At 35.3% G+C, this 21,955-nt stretch overlaps 1 protein-coding gene across 4 annotated transcripts in view; it reads left to right on the top strand.

Annotated features, from left to right (window-relative positions):
* ATP9B (ATPase phospholipid transporting 9B (putative)) overlaps window positions 1-21,955 on the top strand; it is a 157,268-nt gene that overhangs the window by 48,517 nt on the left and 86,796 nt on the right. For all 4 annotated transcript variants that reach the window (XM_074542469.1, XM_074542464.1, XM_074542478.1 and 1 more), the window contains exon 8: window positions 13,785-13,879. In XM_074542469.1, coding sequence (XP_074398570.1) covers window positions 13,785-13,879 — 95 coding nt within the window. The remainder of the gene's footprint in view (window positions 1-13,784; window positions 13,880-21,955) is intronic.

Raw genomic sequence — 21,955 nt, 5'->3', positions numbered from 1 at the left:
TGTATAACTCAAATGAGTTTTCCTCCTTTATATTACCATTTCTCTTCAGATCCTGAAGAACTGTCTGGTATTTGTCAGACAGCACTAAATTTCACAAAGCTAATAGCTGTGATATTGGTAAGCTCCATATTAGTGGCACATAGTATTTCACTGTGGCACTGAAGTTCTATCATATATTTCAGATAAAAGCCTAAATTTGTAGAGATCTTTTGAAAGAGAAGACAAAAATACTTCTGATAGCGTACGGAACTCCAGGAGAGCTATATATTTGCTAAAAGAATAAATTTCTGTGTAGTTACTGTGTCTTGTTGATGCTGATTACATGCAGTGGACATCTATAATTGGCCTGGAGTGACAAAGTCTTCTAGTGGTCTTATATAAGCTCCAATTTTGTTAACCATCCTCTGGTTCAGGATACAGGATTTTATTTTTATTCCCTCCCAGAACCCCAATCTATTAAAATGCTTAATTTTCTGTTTACAAGCATCAGGTTAACCAGTTTAATTGGTGCTGCACTTCTTTAAAAACAAAAAAAAGAAAGCAAAATCACGCAAAAATAATTTCCTAAACTTCAAGCATATGGCAGTAATTGGTTTTTGACTAAAGAGTGAACACTTACATCTGTAATTGTTTCTTCCTGATGTTGCAGTTTTGACTGATTTATGCTTTAATTTATAGTTGAAACTTGTAAGTACTCTGTGAAATAGTTTTTGCATGGTTTTATCTATATGTAATTTTATCTCCTGTGTAATAAAGCAGTTTAACTATAGCTTCTTACTATAAATCTCTAAAGAGTAATGAACTCTTTAGAGAGTTTGAACTAATCTCAAAATCCAAACCTCCCTGTAAGCTTCTTTTGGGGTAAAGTACAATTTTCCAGCTTCAATATTTACATTACATATTAATGCAGTCTGCAGCACTGCAGTATCCTATATCATCACTCAAAAGAAGAAGCAATTTGAGTTATAAATAGACAGCTTACAAAGTTCATCCAGAAACTTATCCCCCCCATTGCATTTTTACAGTTTTCTAGGATATTTTTAACTGTGCATAGCAGAAGCTGCATTCTGGGGTATCAAGCTTATTTTGATAAAACTAATTTCTTATTAGGTATATTTTTCCTTTATCAAATGCATTGTCTTTTAAGTAGAATGATCTCTTCAAAGATCGGCTATAATAACTCGATGTCAATTGTCTGCCTGTATCTAATTTCTAAGTTTCCTATGTTTATTAATCAGACTTTACAGAAGTTATAATCCAAAGGCTCATATCGGTGGCACTTTCTTTGGTATTCATGTGGCAGTCTGTAACATTTGTATTCCTTTCCTTCATGGATGGAGGCAGCTAGATGGCTGTTCGTGTTTTCAGTCAGGATTACTTCCCAGGGGGATGGAGCAGGTGGAAATCATTCCTCACATGTGAATTCTTTGCTGCTGTCTGGCTCCCTGCATAACAGAGGTTTCCAAAATATTTTCATTGACTTCCAAAATAAAGAGAAACAATTTATAAAAATTAGGCATGAAAAGCTTGTGGAGCAATATGTTGGAGTTGTATGTATTTGAAAAGGTAGGAGGGGATTATCTATGGCTGAATCTTGATTTTATTCATTATATATGGCAGAAGTGACAAGCAATTTGGATGATTTGTCCCATTTATCAGCCTTCCACCAAATAAAAGGAAATGTTCATGCTGAGCTGGCTGCAAAAGATGGTTTAAAGGTTATTTTCATTTTCTGTATAAGCAGGCAGCATGCCAAAATCAACTGACTACCTTAGAGTAAAGCTGTTATGCAAGTGTAGGCAAGATCTCTGTTACACCAACACAAAACTCCCTTGCTGAAATTAAACTAGATCTTAAGTGGCCCTTAACAAAACTTTCAGGATAATTTTTAATTTGTTTGGCGTGTTCTCTGCATTTCATTTGTCTATATGCCATCTCAAGCAAAAATCAAAGGCTAGACAGGGCATTCCAGAGATCATCATATACCTTTATATTTGTCCCCAGAAACTGCCAGCTGAAGCGTGTGTTAATAACTTCATTATGGGAGCGAGCATCAGATACTGTGTGTGTAAAGCACAAGAAAAATTTCAAAGATAAACTCTTTTCTTCTGTGAGCTACAATCCTTACACTCTTCATTGGCTGTGCCTTGGTGCAGTGTCTGGCTTCTGATCCAGCTCAGGTATCCCTATGGTAACATGTGCTCTGAGCATGGGACTGGTCCTGCCAGAAAATCTGGTGCATGTGACTGTAAGACTCAGTGTTTCTGGAATTTGTGCTCTTTCTACTTTCAAATGTGAAATTTTGAGAGGAACACAAACTTTATAGGGTGACTACAAAGTGTCAAAAAAGAATTAATTAAGCTTATTTTTTTTCCAGACAAGCTTTTTATTTACATCCCTCTTATAATTCCAGATTCTTATTATTCATGGTGAAAAGCTGACAAATGTAGTGGCAAGTTCTGAGCTAAGCAAAGGTTGATTTTAGCTATCAAATTTTGCTAGGTCCTGGAACAGATAACTGTTGGGAGTTACCAGCTTGGCTTTTCTTTTATTCATATGGCTCTTTCATTCTCTCTTGTTTCACAAAAACTCAGGGAACTTCCTAGTTTTGAGTCCACTGTGCTGCCATACTAGGTTGAAATTGGCCAGAAGTCAAAAGTTGCTGGTAGAAAAATGGCATGGCAGAATAGCATTGTACATGGAATTACAGCTGAAGGAACTAATTGTGTACATCTGCAGCTGGAATAGCCAAGGAGTAAAAAGTTTTAAGTCTTGTGATATGCTCCATGGACACTAGGATTGCAGAAGATTGTTTCTGTATTACTGCTAACTACTTAGGCCTATGACAGACTAAGCACAGTGCTGGAAGGGTAGAGACTTTCCTTAGTTACTTTTTATAGGAGTAGAATTGCTTAATCTTAGTCAAACTCCTCCTTGTCACAGATAGTGCTTTGTGATGATATGAAAAGTAGAGCTGCATTTTCTCTTTAGCCTTTTCTGGTGAAACTGAATTTCCAAAGGGTGAACAGGAAGTGGTTTTCCTGGTCTGCTTCACCTTTCCTGCCCATAGTCTTCTTTCCTAGCACAAGTCTTCTGCATAGAGTTAAATTTTTTGGTAGACATTTGATTTCATGTAGAGTAACAGCCACTACTTCTGGAAAAGTAGTTTTTTTTTTCAAGAGCGAGAGTACTGCATTAAAATATTTCTCTTTTAACAAACTTGTAAAAGTTCATAAAAAAGATGTATATGTAGATGTCTGGTAAAATAAAGTCACAAATAGGTTTTCGTTTTGGTTTTTTTTTTTTTTTTTTTTTTTTGATCATAGAGGTGATACTCTGGAGAGAGCAACTCCCAGTGGCTGATCAGTTCCACTGCTGTCGTGCATACTCTCATGCAAACGTTTTTATCACAAACCAGTTTTGGACTGTTTGTCCTTAAATCCAGTACATAATAACTTAGTGATGTGGACATTGCAAAACACTGTCCTCACTAGAACTGTGCAATGCAAGCAGTAGGGAAATGGAAAATCATTTAAAAATTCTTTCAGTCCTTTGTGAAGAACATTTAACTCTTTCCAAAGTAATGCAAGTTGCACAGTTGCTGCATGCAGGATTTTTCAGGCCACTCTTACATTGTTCTGGTGCTTGCTCGTCAGCCCATTTCTCCAGCTTGTCAAGGTCCCCATGGACATTTCCCATTACATAGATCAGTGTTTTGTATTCCACATATGAAATTATTTAAAAATGGTATTTTTGCTCAGGCATAAAATACTAGTTGCAAGCATCTTTGTACTTTTTAGAATTGTAGCAAAAAGAGTCATCTCCCTTGCATTAAAATTTGTGGTTAAGTTTTCAAGATTCTTTACTTGTAATTACTTTAACAACAATGGTATAAGGAAAATGTGGGAATAAAAGAGGAAAATAATTTTTATTTTGAGGCTTTGTAGCAATTCATTTCTGTAGCAATATAACTCTCAGATGCGATTTTTATTTAAAATGCAAACCATTTAACTGGCATAAACTCTGCAATGCAAGTACAGGCTTAAATAATCATTCATGCAAGTTGATTTTCTGTTGGAAGGAGCTGTGAGTTAACCAGTAAAGGCATACACCAGAGTCTACCATCTCAAACAATGTCTGCTCATTAAAGACATTTTTTTGAAAATGATGAGTTCTTAAGCATTTCTATACAAAAAGAGAGCATTGTGCTCCCAACTACGTTTTACTTATCTAAAATACCTAGTTTTGTAGGTCTTAAAAAGCAAATATTAGTAGAACATTTATATCAAAGAATGAAACTCCAAACTCACTGCAAGGAAAAATATAATAAAGGTGATGCTATTACTGTCTTTTTATTCTGGACAGTTAGGAGTAAGTGTTCTGCAAATAACTTGATTGTCTCAGTCCTCACCTGGCCTGGAACTTCAGATATTTGAAAATCAAACCAGAGGAGAAAATGTCAGTTTGGAATTCTGTTGAGCAGCTGATGTCACTTTTTATTTCTTCATAAAACCAGCTACTGCAGAATAATAAGGCTGAAGGAGTTGCATTTGTCACACATTCTGGAATTTTCTATTATGTTTAGAAAACAAGTGTTGTAAAACCTACCTGTCTGGAAACTAAAATGCTTTGAAAATCTATTGCTATAGAGAATGATAAATGACTAGAGTTAAGTTTTGCACATACGGCTAGATAAAAGTTTATCTTCAGGGCATGAGTAGCTGCCAACAATCTGTCCAAACTACTTTAATCTGTTTCTCTATTTCAGTTCCTATTCCGTTTTTAGCATTTGATTTAACTCAGGCTTGAAATGTTTTGGTATCTGCTTTAAGCCACTGTGTACTGGTGATTTGATGTGATCAGCTACTTGTTTAAAATGTAGTCAGATAGTATGAATGTTATGTAGTGGAAGGAGGTGGTCTTGGCAAATGTTAGGCTCCAAATAATATTCTACTCTTCTATTAGAACTGTAAAATTACACAGTAAAATATTATCAGAAGACATAGATATACAATCCGCTATTATTTTATTTTTTCTGCATACTTGTCTGACTAGTACAATCCATGTGTTTCATTAGCTTTGCAGCAAAATAAGTGTTAGCCAAGAAATATTCTAATTTTTTTTTCTGTATTTAAAAAATACAGAAAAAAATGACTAGTAAGAGTTGAGAAAATTCATGTGTAAGGAGACTGTGTGTTGTGTTAGGCATAAATGAACCTCTTCCTATTTGCCAGTGAGAATGCATTTTCCCAGAAATTTGAGGGGATTTGGTTGCTTGGCTTGAGTAGCAGTCTGAATGTCCCGAAATCCCAAACAATTCACCATTTTTGGGAAACAATGTAGAGAAACTGAAGGTGAGATCATCAAAGCAGATCTCAGAAGCAGATCTCAGAAGCAGGGCAAATCAGGCAAAAAAATATGTGTATATTAAGTGCTGATAGACTTGTTGATATGTTGTCAAAGGCTTTGAAAGTAGAAAAACTAAAATTACTCTTGCAAAAGTAGGTTTAAAGAATTCCTTGTGTGGAAGTTTATAACATGTTGTCTCTAAAGTATCTGTAAAGTCCAGTGTTAAATCTTCATAGCTGAGTCTCTTGTTTCTTTCCAGTTACCAAACAGTAAAGGAAAATTTGCTTTTCCCTGCTAAATTTTAACTAAAAATTTATCCTCATGTTTTTCACATGCCTGTTGTACCCTGATGGTTCTGTCAACTCCTTTGACTTGTACTTTTCTGTGTTTAAGTTTTATGAGATACCAAGGCTTTTATTACTACTCCTCCTAATTTAGTTAGACTGTCCTTCAAGTTGATTATTATTGCTCCTAAAATCTTGGAAGCAAAACATGTTCTCAGTGGATACTGGTATATTTGGCCATATTCTTTTCCCAACCTCCTCTGTGAGCTCTGCTTTCATCAAAAGAGGAAATGCACCTTAAGTCTGCCACAAGCACTCTTCTTTGAGATGTATATGTACTTTTTCGTGTTACTGGTCTTTAGAAATACATAAGTGCATTAGGAACATTGATGGGGACAGTGAGTTCTGCTGTGCTTCCAGAGCTCTCAAATCATGGAGCTGTTTAGCTGGTATTTATATTTTATCTGAAAAGTGAGAATTTTTTCAGTGTTCTAAGCATTGTCTATGGCAGACTTTTTGATGTAGTCATTACTCTGAAGATGTAAATAATACACACCATCTTTTATCTGTATCAGTGGCTTTCTGCAAAAAGAGATTGCTAGTATGCATCAGATGAATAATGGAGGAAAGTGGTGTGTCAAATCCTCTTAAAAGGAAAAAGTAATGTTTTTTAGTATCCTTCTGTATATCCAAATAATATAAATCAATAAGCCAGAATTTGAGAATGTGAATATGAATTTAGACTTTTTAAACTTGGAGCATTGTTTGCTATATCTGAAAATTCCATAATGTTTTAATAGAGATAAAAATTCCTGAAGCGTAGTGAATCAATGCCGCAATTCAAAAAAGATGCAATGTGATCAAGCTTGGATTAAAAAACGTCCAAGTTCTTGTCAATAAGGAGCTGTGATGAATTTAGGGGTATCATATTGACTGTGTATTAATACATGGTATCCTATAAGACCATCAGCTGATTGTTTAGAATGTAAATGAAACTGTTAATGGATCCAGTGACTGATGGCTTAAATTCCAATTAATCAATTGCTTCATCGGTTTCTTAATCAGATCAAATATCTCAAGTACACACAGTTCTTCTCTGATCTTAAGAGAAATTAATGCTTTTAAACTAATTTAATCAGTCTTTCATAAATGTGTATCCTCTGGAATGGTGATGTAGCTTAAACGTTTAGGATGTTTCAGGTGTCTTGCGGTTTTGTTCCTCCTAAGATGCCACCATAATTGAAAGCTGTTCATTAGAATAGTAAATGAAACTCTGTACTCCAATATGTCATCTTGATGCTGCTATTCACCTTGTCATCAGTTTAAAATTTTCATGTACGTGGTCACTTAAGTAATATAAATGATTTAAAAATTAAGTTGTTTGTAAATGATCTGGTGTTCAGTGTGCAAAGTCAAAGTCTGTTTTCTTTTGCTGAGTACATTCTAGTAACCCATCTCTTTCAATGTTTTCCACTTAAAGCTGGGAGGCTGGTAATATTGCCAGAAAATATAAAGCTGTTTATGGCACTGCAGTTCCACATGCCCTGTTTCCCACTGACCCATCAATTAATTCATCAACACTTGACACAAGCTCTTCACTCTGACACTTATACCGGTTGATCTTAATTTGATTGCCGTTAAAACCTTCCTTTCCTGACAACTGTTGTCAATTATACAAAATAAAATCAAGTATTCATAAGTAGGCTGTAATAGGATATAGGCAGACAGATTTAATAATTCAGTTTTGCTGTGGCTTGAAAGGCATTAGTTGTAGCTGTTGTTCTCATTTGTAAAAAATTCATTGGATACAGCTCTGGAGAGAGAAGGCAGACATAATTTTATTTAGTTAGATTGGACAGAGAAGAACCCAGACATGTAGTGATGGTTTAGCATTATCTCTGATTAATAATAACTGACAGGAATTCTTATCAGTTACATATTATAGAAAGTAAATGTAATTTACTTTTATGATTTTTTTTTTTTACTAATAAAGGTACATTATAGGGTTGCTTTTTGACAATATCTGTAATGGAGTGTGGAATTCAACCCTGCATTTATGCAGAAAAAACAATACCTTTTCAAGACTGGGGTGCCTTGCTTTTATTATGCTTGTAAAATATGCATATTCCTGTACATTTGCTGTATACAACTAAATTATAGTTGCTTCCCTCTGATGCATCTTCCTTACTCTATAACATTAAAATGTGTGCTATGGCATATTTGAATTATACCTATAAGTTTACTTTAGTGCTTATTGGCAAGTCGACTTTTTAAGCTTGCCGATAATTGGCAAAAAAATTGCAAGCAGAAATCTATTAACTTTAATGTTTTTTGAGAAAAAATTAAATACAGTTTTTAGAACTTCTGTGTTGATTAACTTCTTATACATTATTCTTTACTATGTACACTGATGTTTGTAACAAATACCATAGATGGGTTGACTGGTAAGGCCCTGTGGATTTCCATGTACTTGTGAAATCTAAAAATAGAAATATAAAAAAAAATAATTTCACTCAAAATGCTGATTTAATAGATGTAGTCAAAGACAAGATCTGCTCTAAATTATTGCTCAAAGCAAGAGCAGAAATAGTGAAGGATCAAAGTGTGCAACTCTTTTATGATGTGTCATTTACTTTGTTGCTTTTTAATGCTAGTCAGAATAAGTTATTCCTTAGCAGGGTTTTTTTTTTCCTGAATTGAGAATCCTCTTGTGTCTCATCTCATGACTTAGAACTGCTTTCTCAGACCCTTCCTGCAGGCCAGGAGTCAGGAAATGAAAATTAAGTTTGGATACTGGACAAGTTGGATAGCTTAGTTATGTCAAGAAAGCTGTCTTAATTTTTCATGTTGCTATATTTGTCCAGAAACATGTCCAGTCCTGGAAAGCAAGCATTAGCATATTTTATCTTTAGGTATTAGCATATTTTCCAACCTTCTCTTTGTAAAAGCAAAGCTAGTAGACTTCATTATCAAGAAGGAAGTAAGGAGGAAACTCGGTCTTTTCATTCTGCCACTCTACCTAAACTTTTTGCTTGCCATTTTCAGAGTCTGATTTGCTCATAATTTCCATCAGTTGATGAATTCATTTTGAGATATTTAGATTCAATTATGCAATCTAGGATTATTCAAGAGTATTAGTGCCTAATAAAAAACATTAGGTCATATTTTCATACCTGGTAGGATATTCTGTGTCTGTCTGGCTATCTAAAGGCACTATTAGACTACTAAGAAAAGTATACAACAGAACAGTCTTTGCCTAAAGCCATGTGTGAAATTAAAATGTCTATGATATGCAGGAATATATGTAATCTAACACAGGAGAGGCTACAAATAGCACACAGTTTTGATTCTGCGGCAAACTAAATCAACTTCTCTAGGGCAGTTGAGATTTCCTTTCCCCACATATTTAAAATATTAAATCTCAATATTATTAGGATAACGTGAATTTTTTTTCATTACAGCTTTCCATTAAAATTAAGGGATGCAGTTCTACAAAGAATAAATTATTTTCATTTTGTGAAGTAATTGCTTTTAGTCTGTCAATTTTGGGTTTCTTGTGTTAAGTACAAGTTCTATAAAAGCTACTTGTTTAACAGGCTGAATATTAAGGTAATTGTTCTGAGGAGAAATTATCCATCTTTTTGCTTAACAGAAATATCATTTCCAAATCAAATAAAACAGAAACAAGTAATTTAATTAACAGCCAGCAAATTTTCTTTTCTGACTTTCTAAATAAACCCTGGAAGCTAAAAATCATTAAAGAAAATATGTAACATCCCAAGTAATAGCTTGTTTTCAGAAGCTTAATTTAAAAGCTGTATTTAATATTCTGAAGTATGTATATAAAAATAAAATGAAAATGTTTGATATTATTAAAAGTTCATATACATTACTATAATTTCAGGAATTTAAAAACATCCACATATAAGGAAATTAATACATAAGCTATGATTACCAAGTTTGGTAGTATAAAAAAATTAGATTAGGCTACCTGGTGATGATGCATAGTATTAATTAAGAGAAAGGGTATGATATAAATATGTTTTACTTGATTAAGGAGATTCCCATTCTGATTTTGGGGAAGAATTTTTTTCCTTTTTTTTTTTTTTTCTCTCCTGCACATTTTTTTAAGGTGAAAATATTCCTAGCTTTTTCAAAGGATGACCTGTATTTAGTTGGAGAATTTTTGTTCAGGGCCTTTTTCTTCAGGATTCCTAGAGGCAGGTAGGTGACTGCTGCATGTGCACATGTACACCATTCCCAAAAGCATTAGACATGTACACGTCCTTCAGGTATTATCTGATTGAAGCCCTAAGTCCATCACACTAAGTAGAATTCTTCCTGCTTACTCTGTATTAACAATATAGAGTTTGTTTGACAAATCTAGGCCAGGCATGTCATGGCTCTAGATTAGTGTCATCATAGATAAGCTTTTTTATCTCTATTTCAAAACACTGTAAAAGCTACTGAAGTAAGCATTATTTTTCTTCAGTATTCTACTAACACACAAAATACCTTTAAAAATATATTTTTATCCATGATATATCAAAAAACATAAATAAGAAGACTTAATAATTATCAATGTATCCTTATAATGTGAAGTTACGTAGTTATTTCAAGTTCTTAAAATCATTTAATCCTTTGTATTAATGTGCAGTTTTTCCTTGGAAAAGTAACCTTAGGATAAATTCTGGACAGAACTCAAATAATTGAGCTTTTCCTAAACCACCAAACAATTGTAAAACCAAAACAGAATGGTAGTTCCAAGACTTCCCTAAGCATTCAACTTTCAAAGTTTCAGCTGAAAAGGTTTCAAAAATCAATTTAGTTGCTGCTTGGGCAGCACTTTGCATGCAGTCATCTATGTTGTCTTCAACTGATTAGGCTCAATGAATATTACACACTTGCAAATTAGTTTAAATGTGCTCATAAAGTTTGTACCACTTTTGATTAATGCTTAATCTATATAGGTCCCATGTAATTTGCTTGAATTAATCTTAAATTCTAATTCAGATAATGCCAAAATTTTCACTTGAATGATGGAAATAAGTCAGATGTTCACAATGTACAACTTTGTCTACTAGTTTTGAAGAACTTTATAGTTGGGGGAAATGAGCAGCTGAGTGCTTCACTGTATAAGGTAGAAGTTTTAATTTTGTGCATTCTTCTTTATATGTAGCCTTATAAAAATTTCTCACGTTCGGTGTGTAATTAAATTTTTCTTTTTTAGTTTTTTCTTTTTTGTAAACAGCTACTTTTGATTGGTAAATACTTAAAATACTTAATGGCATTTCCTTAAATGCCTCATTTTTAAAAGCAGCACAAACTTCAAAAAAATTCTTGTGTGCTGTAAAATAATAGTCAGGTTCAAGAGTTATTTCTGTATTCAGAAGGAATAGCAACTGCTGACATGTATAGATTATTTGGGGATTTTTTTATTTTTCTGGCAAGTCATGTTCGGGTTAGAAATGTAAGAGACTTTTCACACTGTCCTAAAGTACGTAACACAATTTCTTCTGAAGTACGTAACACAATTTTTACAACTTTTTGTATAAGCTTTTTGATTTTAATTTTGTTATTGAGGGAGGAGGGTGCAATGCTTCCAAGCATTTTAAAATGGAAAAATAAAAATACTTTTTTTTTTCAAAAGACTTTGATTTTTAGAAATTTTATGTACTGCTGACTCAAATACCTCTCAAAGGTAAAGTACATTTGACTTCCACACAATACACAGTGGAGAATATTTAGTTTTACAAATTTAAAGGTTTTTGGTAGGGGTGAAGAGTTCTTTTTTTATACTTTCCAATTACATATTTAATCTTCCATGTTTATAGCTTAGTTAAGCCGGATTAACTTAGAGAGTAGTTAAATTTACTTAGTCACATCTACTGCAATATTTGAGGTGGAGGGGAGGATTGTATTGTTTCGGTTTTGCTTTTGTGATCACAGTTGAAAGCTGACTTGGCAGAAAGCAGTCCTTTTTTCTGGATAAAAGGGAAACAGGCTATGAGATAAGTTATTGATGAAATTAACTGCTGAAGTAAAGAGGAAATGCAGCTGGCCGATACATGTCATAGTGTGAGCTCTATTAAATGAATATATGTGCAGTCAACCATTCACAGCAGCCACACTGGTCTTGAACTGCATTGATCTACAGTATAATTCTAAATGAAATTGATGTGAGAGAGCAACCATTGACAGCAAGGGTAAAGAGAACCATGAAATGTCTTGTACAGGAAAGGTATGATGGAGAGCAGGCTCATCTATGCCATGGACAGAAAATGCAGTGATACCGTGGTGTTTCTAGGTACGTCACACTTCATTATAACGCAGTGGATGTTGCTGACTCTTCAAAAAGTGCTTTATAGTATTTTATTCTAAGAAGAAAATTCATAAAGAATTCTATTAGGAATTTAAAACCAGCTTTTCAAGAACTTCAGACACAGCTTTGCAGCTTGCATCTCTGAGCTTTGGGTGAAATTTAGCTGTGATAATGTTTTCTGAGAGCTGTCTATATTAACATTTAAAGATTTGTTTATTTACAATGCCCTTAATATAAATAGAACTGTTACAGGAAAGCTTGTAAGATTCTTTGAAGTCTTTTGTGCAAGAACACTACCTTTTAGTCAGGTACAATTTCAGGTGGCTTTCTCTCAAGTTGTCTTTTCAGGCAACCATTCATCAAACTGCTTAATTTGCAGACTTTGATGGATAAAACATTGAGTTCTATTAGACTTTACTTACACCAGGGTCCACTTGTCCTATAAAATAATCTGTCAATTTGTGTTCACTGGTAGGTACCCTTTCTTGGCATACTGCCTTGACACATTCTGGCAGACCTTCTTCTTGTCTATAATGAGACTCAAATCTGGACAAACTCCTTTGCAGTGTTTCCTTCTACTTAATTGCTACCACATCACTTCTGGGGGTAAAATTACTTTGTTAGTTTGTATTGGATTGGTTGAAATACAGACGGAAATATGTGTGTGTTTATATAAATGTCTGTTTGTTAAAATTTATTAAAAACTTTTAAAATCTATTATTTGCACACCCATAGCACCCAGTAACAATAGTGTATACATTTGTTTAGCTGTAGTATAAAGGAAATTATAATTACTATTTCAGAAATATTTACAGCTTCTCTAGTGTAGCAATTGTGAAGAGCGTTGCTAAAATTTTACCACCTTTTTAAAAGGCTTCAAGCTTAATAGAAGGGCAGTTAATTTTGTATTTTTAATACATTCGCAGTGTTTGCGTGTGGTCTTTTTTGAATCTTACATTAGTAATGCATGTAATACTCCAGACTTGATGATATCCATCAAACTATGTATGGGGGTAAGGGTAGGCTCCGCAGTGGTCTCAGTTTTCTGTTCCTTCAATCCTGGTCTTTGGTCTGTACAGCACACTGATTCTCTTTGGTGTATATATATCAGTGTGTATCTTGAGTTTCCCTCATATCTTGAGTACTTTGCATGTGTTGACAGGTTTCTTTAGTCTTGGACCACCAATAGTTGCAGATGATTCAAAAATACTTCTTTTAAGTATCATACATTCAGATCCACGTTGTTTTGAATGCTGTCCATATTAAGGACTTGTTTAATTTTTTTTTTCAGAGAAGGCAGGAGACAATAAGTACTGAAAGTTTGTGATGTCATACTAGCATGGAGAAAAAAATTACAGTATTCTGTAGTATTGGAATTGTACAAGTGACAGAATTACATAAAGAAATGAAATTAAATCTTTTTCAACTCAAGTTGAAGTTGTATCTCTTGATGATAATATTTGAAAACCTGCTCAGAAACTTTGAAGAAATCTGTAAGCAGTTTTTAAAGGATTCTCATATCCATCACAAAAAATGATGCTCAGTGCCCATGACAGAATATTGTTTCCATTCCTGTAAAATGTGGCCTGAATGTGGGTAAAATTAGACATATTGCTAAATTTATTAGAAAAAATGGTGCAATTGTGTGATATCTAAAGCATTCCTGGAAGAGAGCACACAGACACTCCAAAATACAGATCTTTTATATCTTGCACATTTATTTTTAAATGATTGTAAATTGTGGGTTTTTTCACTCTTTTACATGTTTTTAACCCAAACTGAATTTTTGAAATGGAAATAATAGTTTGATGTCTCTTTGTAACTTCAAGGTTCATGTTTCATTCGAACTGACCAGCTGGATGGGGAAACAGACTGGAAACTGAAGGTTGCTGTCAGTTGCACACAAAGATTGCCAGCTTTGGGGGTAAGCATTCTGTTTGCTTTTAAGTTATCTTCTGTGTATGCATCTATATCTGTTATCCAAAAGATTATTACAGTTAATGTAGGTGATGAAAACTACTACAGAACTAAGGTTCTGTTACCAGAACCTTAGTTTTTACAATTAATAAGGCACAAATATTCCTGGTTTTGCAATGAAAAGAAACTGGGTCAGAACTGGATTTTTATCTTTCACCCTAGTGGTTCTCATTGTTGTCCACACAGAGATTCACACTCTCCAGAAGCAAGTCACAGTTACAGTGTTTTCTACCAAGTACAAATTATTCTTGTCTCAGAAACCATTGCTTTAATCACTTACTTGTGAGCTTGGAAAACATAGTCTGCTTCTGGAAGATGAAGTGCTTTTTGTTGTCACCATTCTTTCTGATGCAACTAGGTACAATGTGCCAGTTCTTGCAAGCAGAGCTCTCTAAGAGTGGCCTAAATGTGGGTATTTTTTGAGTACATTCATTTGTTGTGTCACGAGTAGTTCTACAGTCATGAAAAGGAGGCCAAGTGTGTGTCTCTGTGTGTGCATATGTGTGTGTATATATACACATCCAAAATAGATACATACCTACAAAAGCAAATGTAAAATTGTATAAACATCTCCTGTACAAGAAGCTCAATTGTTTCCTTTGTACTGGGAAAGCTTTCTGTTATACTGGCTTGTTGGCTTGGTATTAGGAGACCTCCTTTGAAAACATACTCAAGTGACAAGCTCTACAGAATTTCTGGTGTTTTTACACTAAATCTTTTAAGTGTTTTATTAAAGGCAAATACACCTTAAGAAGACTGTTTATATTCCATCTCAATGGCAAAAGTGTTAGATTATCTGTTGGATCTTAACAGGACTTCTGCAGTTACACTTCCCGAAATAGAGTTGCTGCCACAGTGTCATACTAGCAAAAAGGAGAGGTTTTCTCCTGTGTTCATATTCTCTGACTACTACCTTCAAAAGTGACAGAAGGAAGAAGTAGTTACATTGCACTTTAATGCACTTTAGAGGATTTGAGAACAAGGTTTGGAACCAAAGGTTGGTCATACCAGACTGAGATGCCAACTGAGGCTTCAAGTCATGAGTTCTGGTGCCAGAACAGACTTTAACAAATATTCTGTAACCTGCAGTTGAATTTAGTGTTTGGAATAATGCTTCTGCTGTCATTTTTAATATTTAATCAAGGCCTTCTCTTGTTTTCTCATTAAAATAAAGTTATATCCAAATTAGGGACACATGTAATGTGTTTGACTAAAATACAGGCAACTTTCTATCTTGCTTTGATTTTTTTTTTAATTTAGTAGTACTTCTCCAACAGTTACTCCTGTATTAAACTTAGGTGTTATGTTTTGTCTTTTTTTTTGGAAACATCACTGACTGCAGTTGCAAATACTCTGCAAAGCACTGCCTCAGTGTTTTATTTGTTGATTATAATTTTGATATTCTCAGCTTAGAGGTCTTGGTCTACCGAGGCTGATGAAATCTGGAGTAAGTTACACTGCAGAGGCTTCTCTGTGTTATTGTTTGGAAAAGAAAAAAAACCCTTTTGCATTAACTTTTCTTTTTCCCCTAAAAAATTCAAATACATGTTTAAATTTCTTCCCTTCTTGTTAGGAAGAAAGCATGGAATTACCTTTCTAGCTTTCATGTTAGGAGGAACATGAAATTTTTGTATTGTAACTTTTATATTATGTTCTTTGTTTAAAAAAAATTATCAATAGACTTGATAAATAAAGCATTAGGCATCTATGCTGATAATGCAAAATTATGGCTAAATCTGTGCAGTATGGAGTTTGGAGAAATAAATAAACTTTTCTAGACTAGTAAATCAGAAGTGATTGAAGTTGGGATGTCTGCATTTGAATGGTGGGACATGCAGCCTCATCTTCCTACAGACACGAAGATTCACTTCAGGGATGTTTGTTTTGGGTGTGAAGGAGGGAGGGAAGGCAAGTCATTGCCAAGAAATTACTTGTTCATCTGGGAAAAAATATAGTGGGGTCAACTGTACAATAAAGGAACCATTTCTTCCTTAGCTGTTTCCACTTAGGGCTGCTAAACTCCATCTAACTGTTCTGGGCTTCTTGCAAGATCTTTATACTCTCTCTCTTGAGCTGTAGGTGACCTGAGTCATATTGTAAGTGTGGTTAATCAGGAGCTGCCCACTTAACGCACCTCTCCTGGCTACCAGCAGCATGTGAAAGCCATCAAGCAGTTGATGTGTCCCTGCCCTTTCTCACACCACTCAGTTATTTGTGCTTAACAAGTGCTATACAAGGCTTTGTCTGCATAAGCTGACATTTCATCCTGAAGTGACTGACACTGGGTGTAATACTTCCTGCCAACTAAACTGAAACACTTGCAAATTATTCTACTATGGGATATGGACAAACCACTTACACCTGGTGGTTCTTCATTGAGCTCATTTTAAATGGCTGCTCCCAGCAAGACTTAGATGTTTGCCATGCTCATGTCTATGTCTGCTTTGCTCCTAAGCCCCATCTGTCTGTGACTTGCTTTGGTGGAGTGGTAGGCTAATGAACCCAAATGTAAATGGTTTTTAAGGGATTCTCATATCCGTCACAAAAAATGATGCTCAGTGCTCATGATAGAATATTATTTCCATTCCTGTAGAAAAGCACATTAATAATTAGATTTCTGCAAAGATGTTTTTACCTTTACTCAAATTACAGTGATATGCAGGAGTGTCAGCCATGTAAAGAAACTCTGTGGAATAGACAACTTCAGAGATTGGTATGGAGGTCTAAGCAAGCTATGAATACCAAACTAACAAAAAATAGCATTATGAAACTGTTTTACTGTCAGCTTATTTTTGGGCTTTATAATATAGTCATAAGCTATATTTGTATGTGGGCCGTACAGGAAGTCAATGTAGTCCCCAGAATTATTTTGTTACAGTTACACAGGGGGCTCCCTTCCTGTAGGGAAGGCCAGGCGGATGGCGCAGTGACCTGTGCAGCTGCCGTGTCCGGCAGTGCAGCCGATGAGTGCCTGCACCCGGGGCTCCCGAGCGCCCCTGCCGGCTCCCGGCCCTCCCGGCTCGCTGCGGCAGCTCCCCAGGCCGGCACAGCCCTCGGTGTGCCCCAGGCTAAAAACCCCTATGGCCGTGTGATGGACCTGCGCCCGGCGGCTTCTCCCAGGCAGAGCCCCTGCCCAGGGCAGCGGGCTTCAGTCGCGGCGGTTCTGCCCTCTCTGCCCCTGGGCTGACGTTTCGGGCCGTTACTGGATGGATCACATTATTCCAGCCTGCCTCTGCCCACAGTGGCTTCCAGAGACGCATCACACATCACTGCCACAGTGGCTTTGTTGCATTCTTATTGTTATTATCATATTTCTAGAGTCCCATACTGTTGTTATTATATTTCCAAAGTCCATACCTTCTAGCTGGTTTTCTACCATGCAGCTCTACTTCACAGGGGCTCCTGTCTGCAGAACAGTTCCTCGTGGCTTCACCGGAGCTCCTCCAGGGCTCTCAGCCCACCCCTTTTATGCCAGTTATCTTTACAAGCCACAGCTGCTGCCCAACTAAGGACTTCACACCAGTAGCTCATTTAGAATAGCTAGGACCCACTTATCTAATACATAGGACCCTTACTACAATTCCCCCTTTTTCTATTACTAACAGATATATTCAAATACAACATAGATATTCAAGTACAATACACGCATTTCCTTACAATACACGTTTTATCCCGAGACCCAAAGGCCTCATACAACACACAACTTCTTGCTCAAAGGCCATATTTCTCGCAGCTCCTGTCTGCCACAGCTCCTTCATTCAATAGCTACGTTCTTCTGCAGCTCTTGGCCACCTTTCTCACAGTCCTAGCTCTATCACTCCGGGGTCACCAGTTGTTGTTATCTTGTTGTATTTCATATTTCTAGAGTCCCATACTATTGTTATTATATTTCTAAAGTCCATACCTTCTAGCTGGTTTTCTACCATGTAGCTCTTGTCTGCAGCACAGTTCCTCATGGCTTCACAAAAACTCCTCAAGGGCTCTTAGCCTACCCTTTCCCCCCCCCCCCCCCTTTTATCCCAGCTACTTTCACAAGCCACAGCTGCTGCCAACTAAGTCCAACTTAGGAGGGACTTCGCATCTGCAGCTCATTTAGAATAGCTGGGACCCACTTATCCAATACATAGGACTCTCACTACATGGCTTCTCCACATCTTTGTGATGTACTTCAAATCTGAGACTTACAGTTCATGCTTCTGTATTGAAATATGTTTTTAATAATTAAAAAATACAATTTATGCAAGTTGAACATAAAGTAGACTATGAATAATTAGCTGTAGTGTTGGATAGAATAAACTCTCCATATTTATCACAAATTTTGATTTCTTTAGTTGTAAAAACATAGTCATTAAGGTTGGACAAGACCTCTAAGACTGTTGAATCCAGTGAACAGCTCCACTGTGTGCACCACTAAAGTGTATACCCTAGTGCCGCATCCACATGCCTTTTGAACACTTCCAGGGATGGTGATTCCACCACTTCCCTGGACAACATGTTCTGATGCCTGACACCCTTTCTGAGAAGAAGTTTTATCTAAGATCTAATCTAAACCTCCCCTGGAGCAACTTGGGGCCATTTCCTCTGCTCCTGTCACTTGTTACCTGGGAGAAGAATCCGACCCCCGCCTCGCTACAACCTCCTTTCAGGTAGGAGAGTGAGTATCTTGTGTTGGCATGAGCTGTCAGCCGTGTCACCAGAGCAGCACTGTAATCCTACCCACTGTGGCACCCAGAACAAACAAACCTGCAGACCTTCAGAGCTTTTCTTAAAGAACAGATGATACCACCAAGATGATCGGTACAGATTTTGTTGTCTTTCTAAAGCACTTAATGTGATCAGAGAATTAAAATTTCAGCAAGTCCCTTAATGATGGCTGAGCAGCAAATATGGTAACACCTGGATTAGGTTTCTTGCAGTTTCATAGTTATAGGTGGGACAGTTCTGGCAATACACAAGTTCTGAGGCATTCTTCTCTAACTTGTGTGATCAGCTGTATTTATTAACAGCAGTGAGGTCACTGTAATTTTCAATAAATGGTGACTTGCTGATTTATATCAGAAGATCCATACGGCAGTAAACAATACCATTTACATTTAATTAGTTTTATTGAACCAAAGGCAATTTTATTTGCAATGAACTACATGTTATGATTAAGAATGTATTTTAATGATCTTTAAGTAAGGTGAACAAATGTTGCCCTTGACCTAATAAAGGAGATTTTTCTATGTTATTGATAACCGTGGCAATTTTTAAATTGTGAAATGCAAAACAGAGCATTTTCATTATTATACCATCACAAAGTCATTTTCTGACTTGTGGTGTAGAAGAATGAAATGCATTCTTCACAATTATTATTTTTAAGTATGAGATAATTAAATGCATATAAATTTTTAAGAAAAACTCATCTACTCATATAAGAATATTTTTTACTTGAGATTCAAGTCTTTCATATAGTTTTTTAAATCTAGAACTGTTACAATCCCCACCCAAATGCGGTTTTTTGTCTTGAGTAAGAAAATAAATGAGATCATTTGACCTTATTTCATCCTTAAAGTGATGTAATTTTAGGTATAGAATACTGTTTCTATTGAAGGTATCAGTAAAATTATTTGGCTTCAGTGAATCAGCAGTTCAATGTATTAGTATGAAAATAAAAGTCTTTACTGAAGCTGAGTTTCACAAATCCCCCATTAGTTAAATCATTAATAAAAAGTAGTTGCCTTTTCTAAAAATAATAGAATCACATCCTTTGTTTAAGGTAATTTCCTTTCCCCTTACTTTTGTATAAGGGAAAGCAATGACATAACTGAACAGGGTAATTTTTTGTTGCCTAGTGAGCGGAAATTATATTTACATATAGTGTTGCTTACAAATCATGATGTTTCCTTGTTGAAATCACCCTCACCATTTCTTTCAAGACATTGAGAGGAGAAATGCAGAGCTTTCATACTGGAAAAGCAGCAGTTGGTGAAAAAATATCTTTATATTACAGTAACCTTTCCTGGTTGCTGAAGGGAGTCCATAGGAAATTTGTCTTCTGTAACTGTATCATTCTTCAAGTTTTTGGGTTTTTTTTACCTCGTATTATAAAACTACCATATTTTATTGGCCTGAGAATGGTGTCCAGTTAGACTACAGAACACTTGGCTACAGCAAATAAGAATCTTTAACTCTTTTCTTTACCCTAATAATGAAAAAAATACTTCAGAAATCTACTGAGCTCAAGTAATATGCTTTTATGTCTTTCTGCTACTCATGAATTAAATGCCAATTTAATTCATGAGTAGCAGAAACATTTCACTCAGAACATAGGTTTTTTTAATTTGCAAAAAAAACCCCATGCCCTTCTGGAACACTATGCCGGTTCTAGCTTGTAGCATTTTAGAGTAATGCCAATAATGTGCAGATCTCAGTTTTTCACAAAGGTAAGTAAGTTTGTTTCACAGTTAAAATTCAAAAAAGAAAAAAATGGAAAACACAAATTTAGGTGTTAAATGAGAAATAGAAAAGGGGAACTAAAACATAAAAAGACACCAAAGGAATGTAGATAGGTAGACTGAATCTTTTACATTTGAGATGAAACAAAGGAGAAGATCACAGTAGAAAAAAATAGATTAGAACCAAGGAAAATATATTACTGTACAAATGCCAATTCCCTTTAAAAAGGTGCATATTTCTACTTTCTTTTATTTTAATTTTGCTTCCCACTAAGGCGTTCTTTGAAAAGAGAGAAGTTGACGCATTTCACTAGCAGTTTTTATTGTGTATATGAGCATGTGTGTGGTATTAGTTTTCTTCTGTTATCCACTACTGAGAGACTCTTTATTTTTCTTTGCATAATAAAGCACATAATAGCTTAGATTAGCTAAATTGTAGGTGATAACAGATTGGAGAGAAGTGAATGATGAAGATATAGGACACCACATGTGTATTAGTTTCATATGAATTATTTCTCGTGAACTTGTTGAAAGTAGGTAGGAAGAACAAGGGTGCAATGAATGAACTTTGTGTGATAGACTTCAATAAATGTCTAGTAGTTTAAGATAAAGGTAAGTTGTGAGATTCAGTGTTCAGATTTCATTCATGTTTTGAAAAGCATATGAAATATAAAGTTTTTTGGAAGCTGTGAGAGATTTCTTGTCTGCAGAATATAAATACAATTTATTATTCATAGAGCTACACATTTTTAAAATAAAGTCAAACATATTTCATAAATTTACACTGGATTTTAAGAAAGCATTCCTTTTGATAATGAAAAGCAGAAATATAGTGATATTCATCAGTCTAGCCATTGTATCAGAGATAATAAAGGATATAAATATGTTGGGTTTTAAGACATTAACACAGATAGACAATTGCAATTTTAGTTAATTTTTTTTACTGTTCAAATTGTGAAACATTCTTACATTGAAAATTTTGGGGAAAAAAATAATGGCCTACTTTTAAAAGTAGCGTTTGTGCCAAGGTGTGGTTTATATGTCCTCAAAAGAGGCTGTAAAATAAATTCTCCTTTGGAAGGCAGCACAACCTAGCTAACATGAACAGGGTATTGTACCCATGTAATTTAGTCCCCAGAGATGGTGTTTGATTAGCCTTTTGCAAGATTCATCTGGTAGTAAGGGATGGAGCTAACCCAAATAATTAGGTGCTACATAGAGTGGGAAGGTGTACGATCTTCCATTTGATCAGAGATTGCAATTCTTAGATTGACTGGGAGTTGGTATCAAGCATCTGCTCCTCTCCAGAGTCGAAATTGGACTGTTGTGTATTCATGCATAAATGGTCAACTCCTTTTGAAATCCCTTTGCTGCTGTTGGTTCTTATCACCTAAAAAGCACCAAAAATTTGCTTTTGTGATTGAAAAATTCCTTTCTATCACAGTTTTAGTCTGTAGTATATTTGCTGTGGAAGGTGCATGTTTTAGAGCAATTATTTGATGAAATAATTGTTTCAGAATTTTAAGGTGAACTTCCCTGGGCCTCTAGGGACAACTCTTAAGATCTAACAATCATCAGATTTATTA

This window comes from Zonotrichia albicollis, chromosome 1 (genome assembly GCF_047830755.1).
Source record: "Zonotrichia albicollis isolate bZonAlb1 chromosome 1, bZonAlb1.hap1, whole genome shotgun sequence".
Taxonomy (NCBI): domain Eukaryota; kingdom Metazoa; phylum Chordata; class Aves; order Passeriformes; family Passerellidae; genus Zonotrichia; species Zonotrichia albicollis.
Note: the sequence above shows the minus strand (reverse complement) of the source record. Positions and strands in the feature narration are given on the sequence as shown.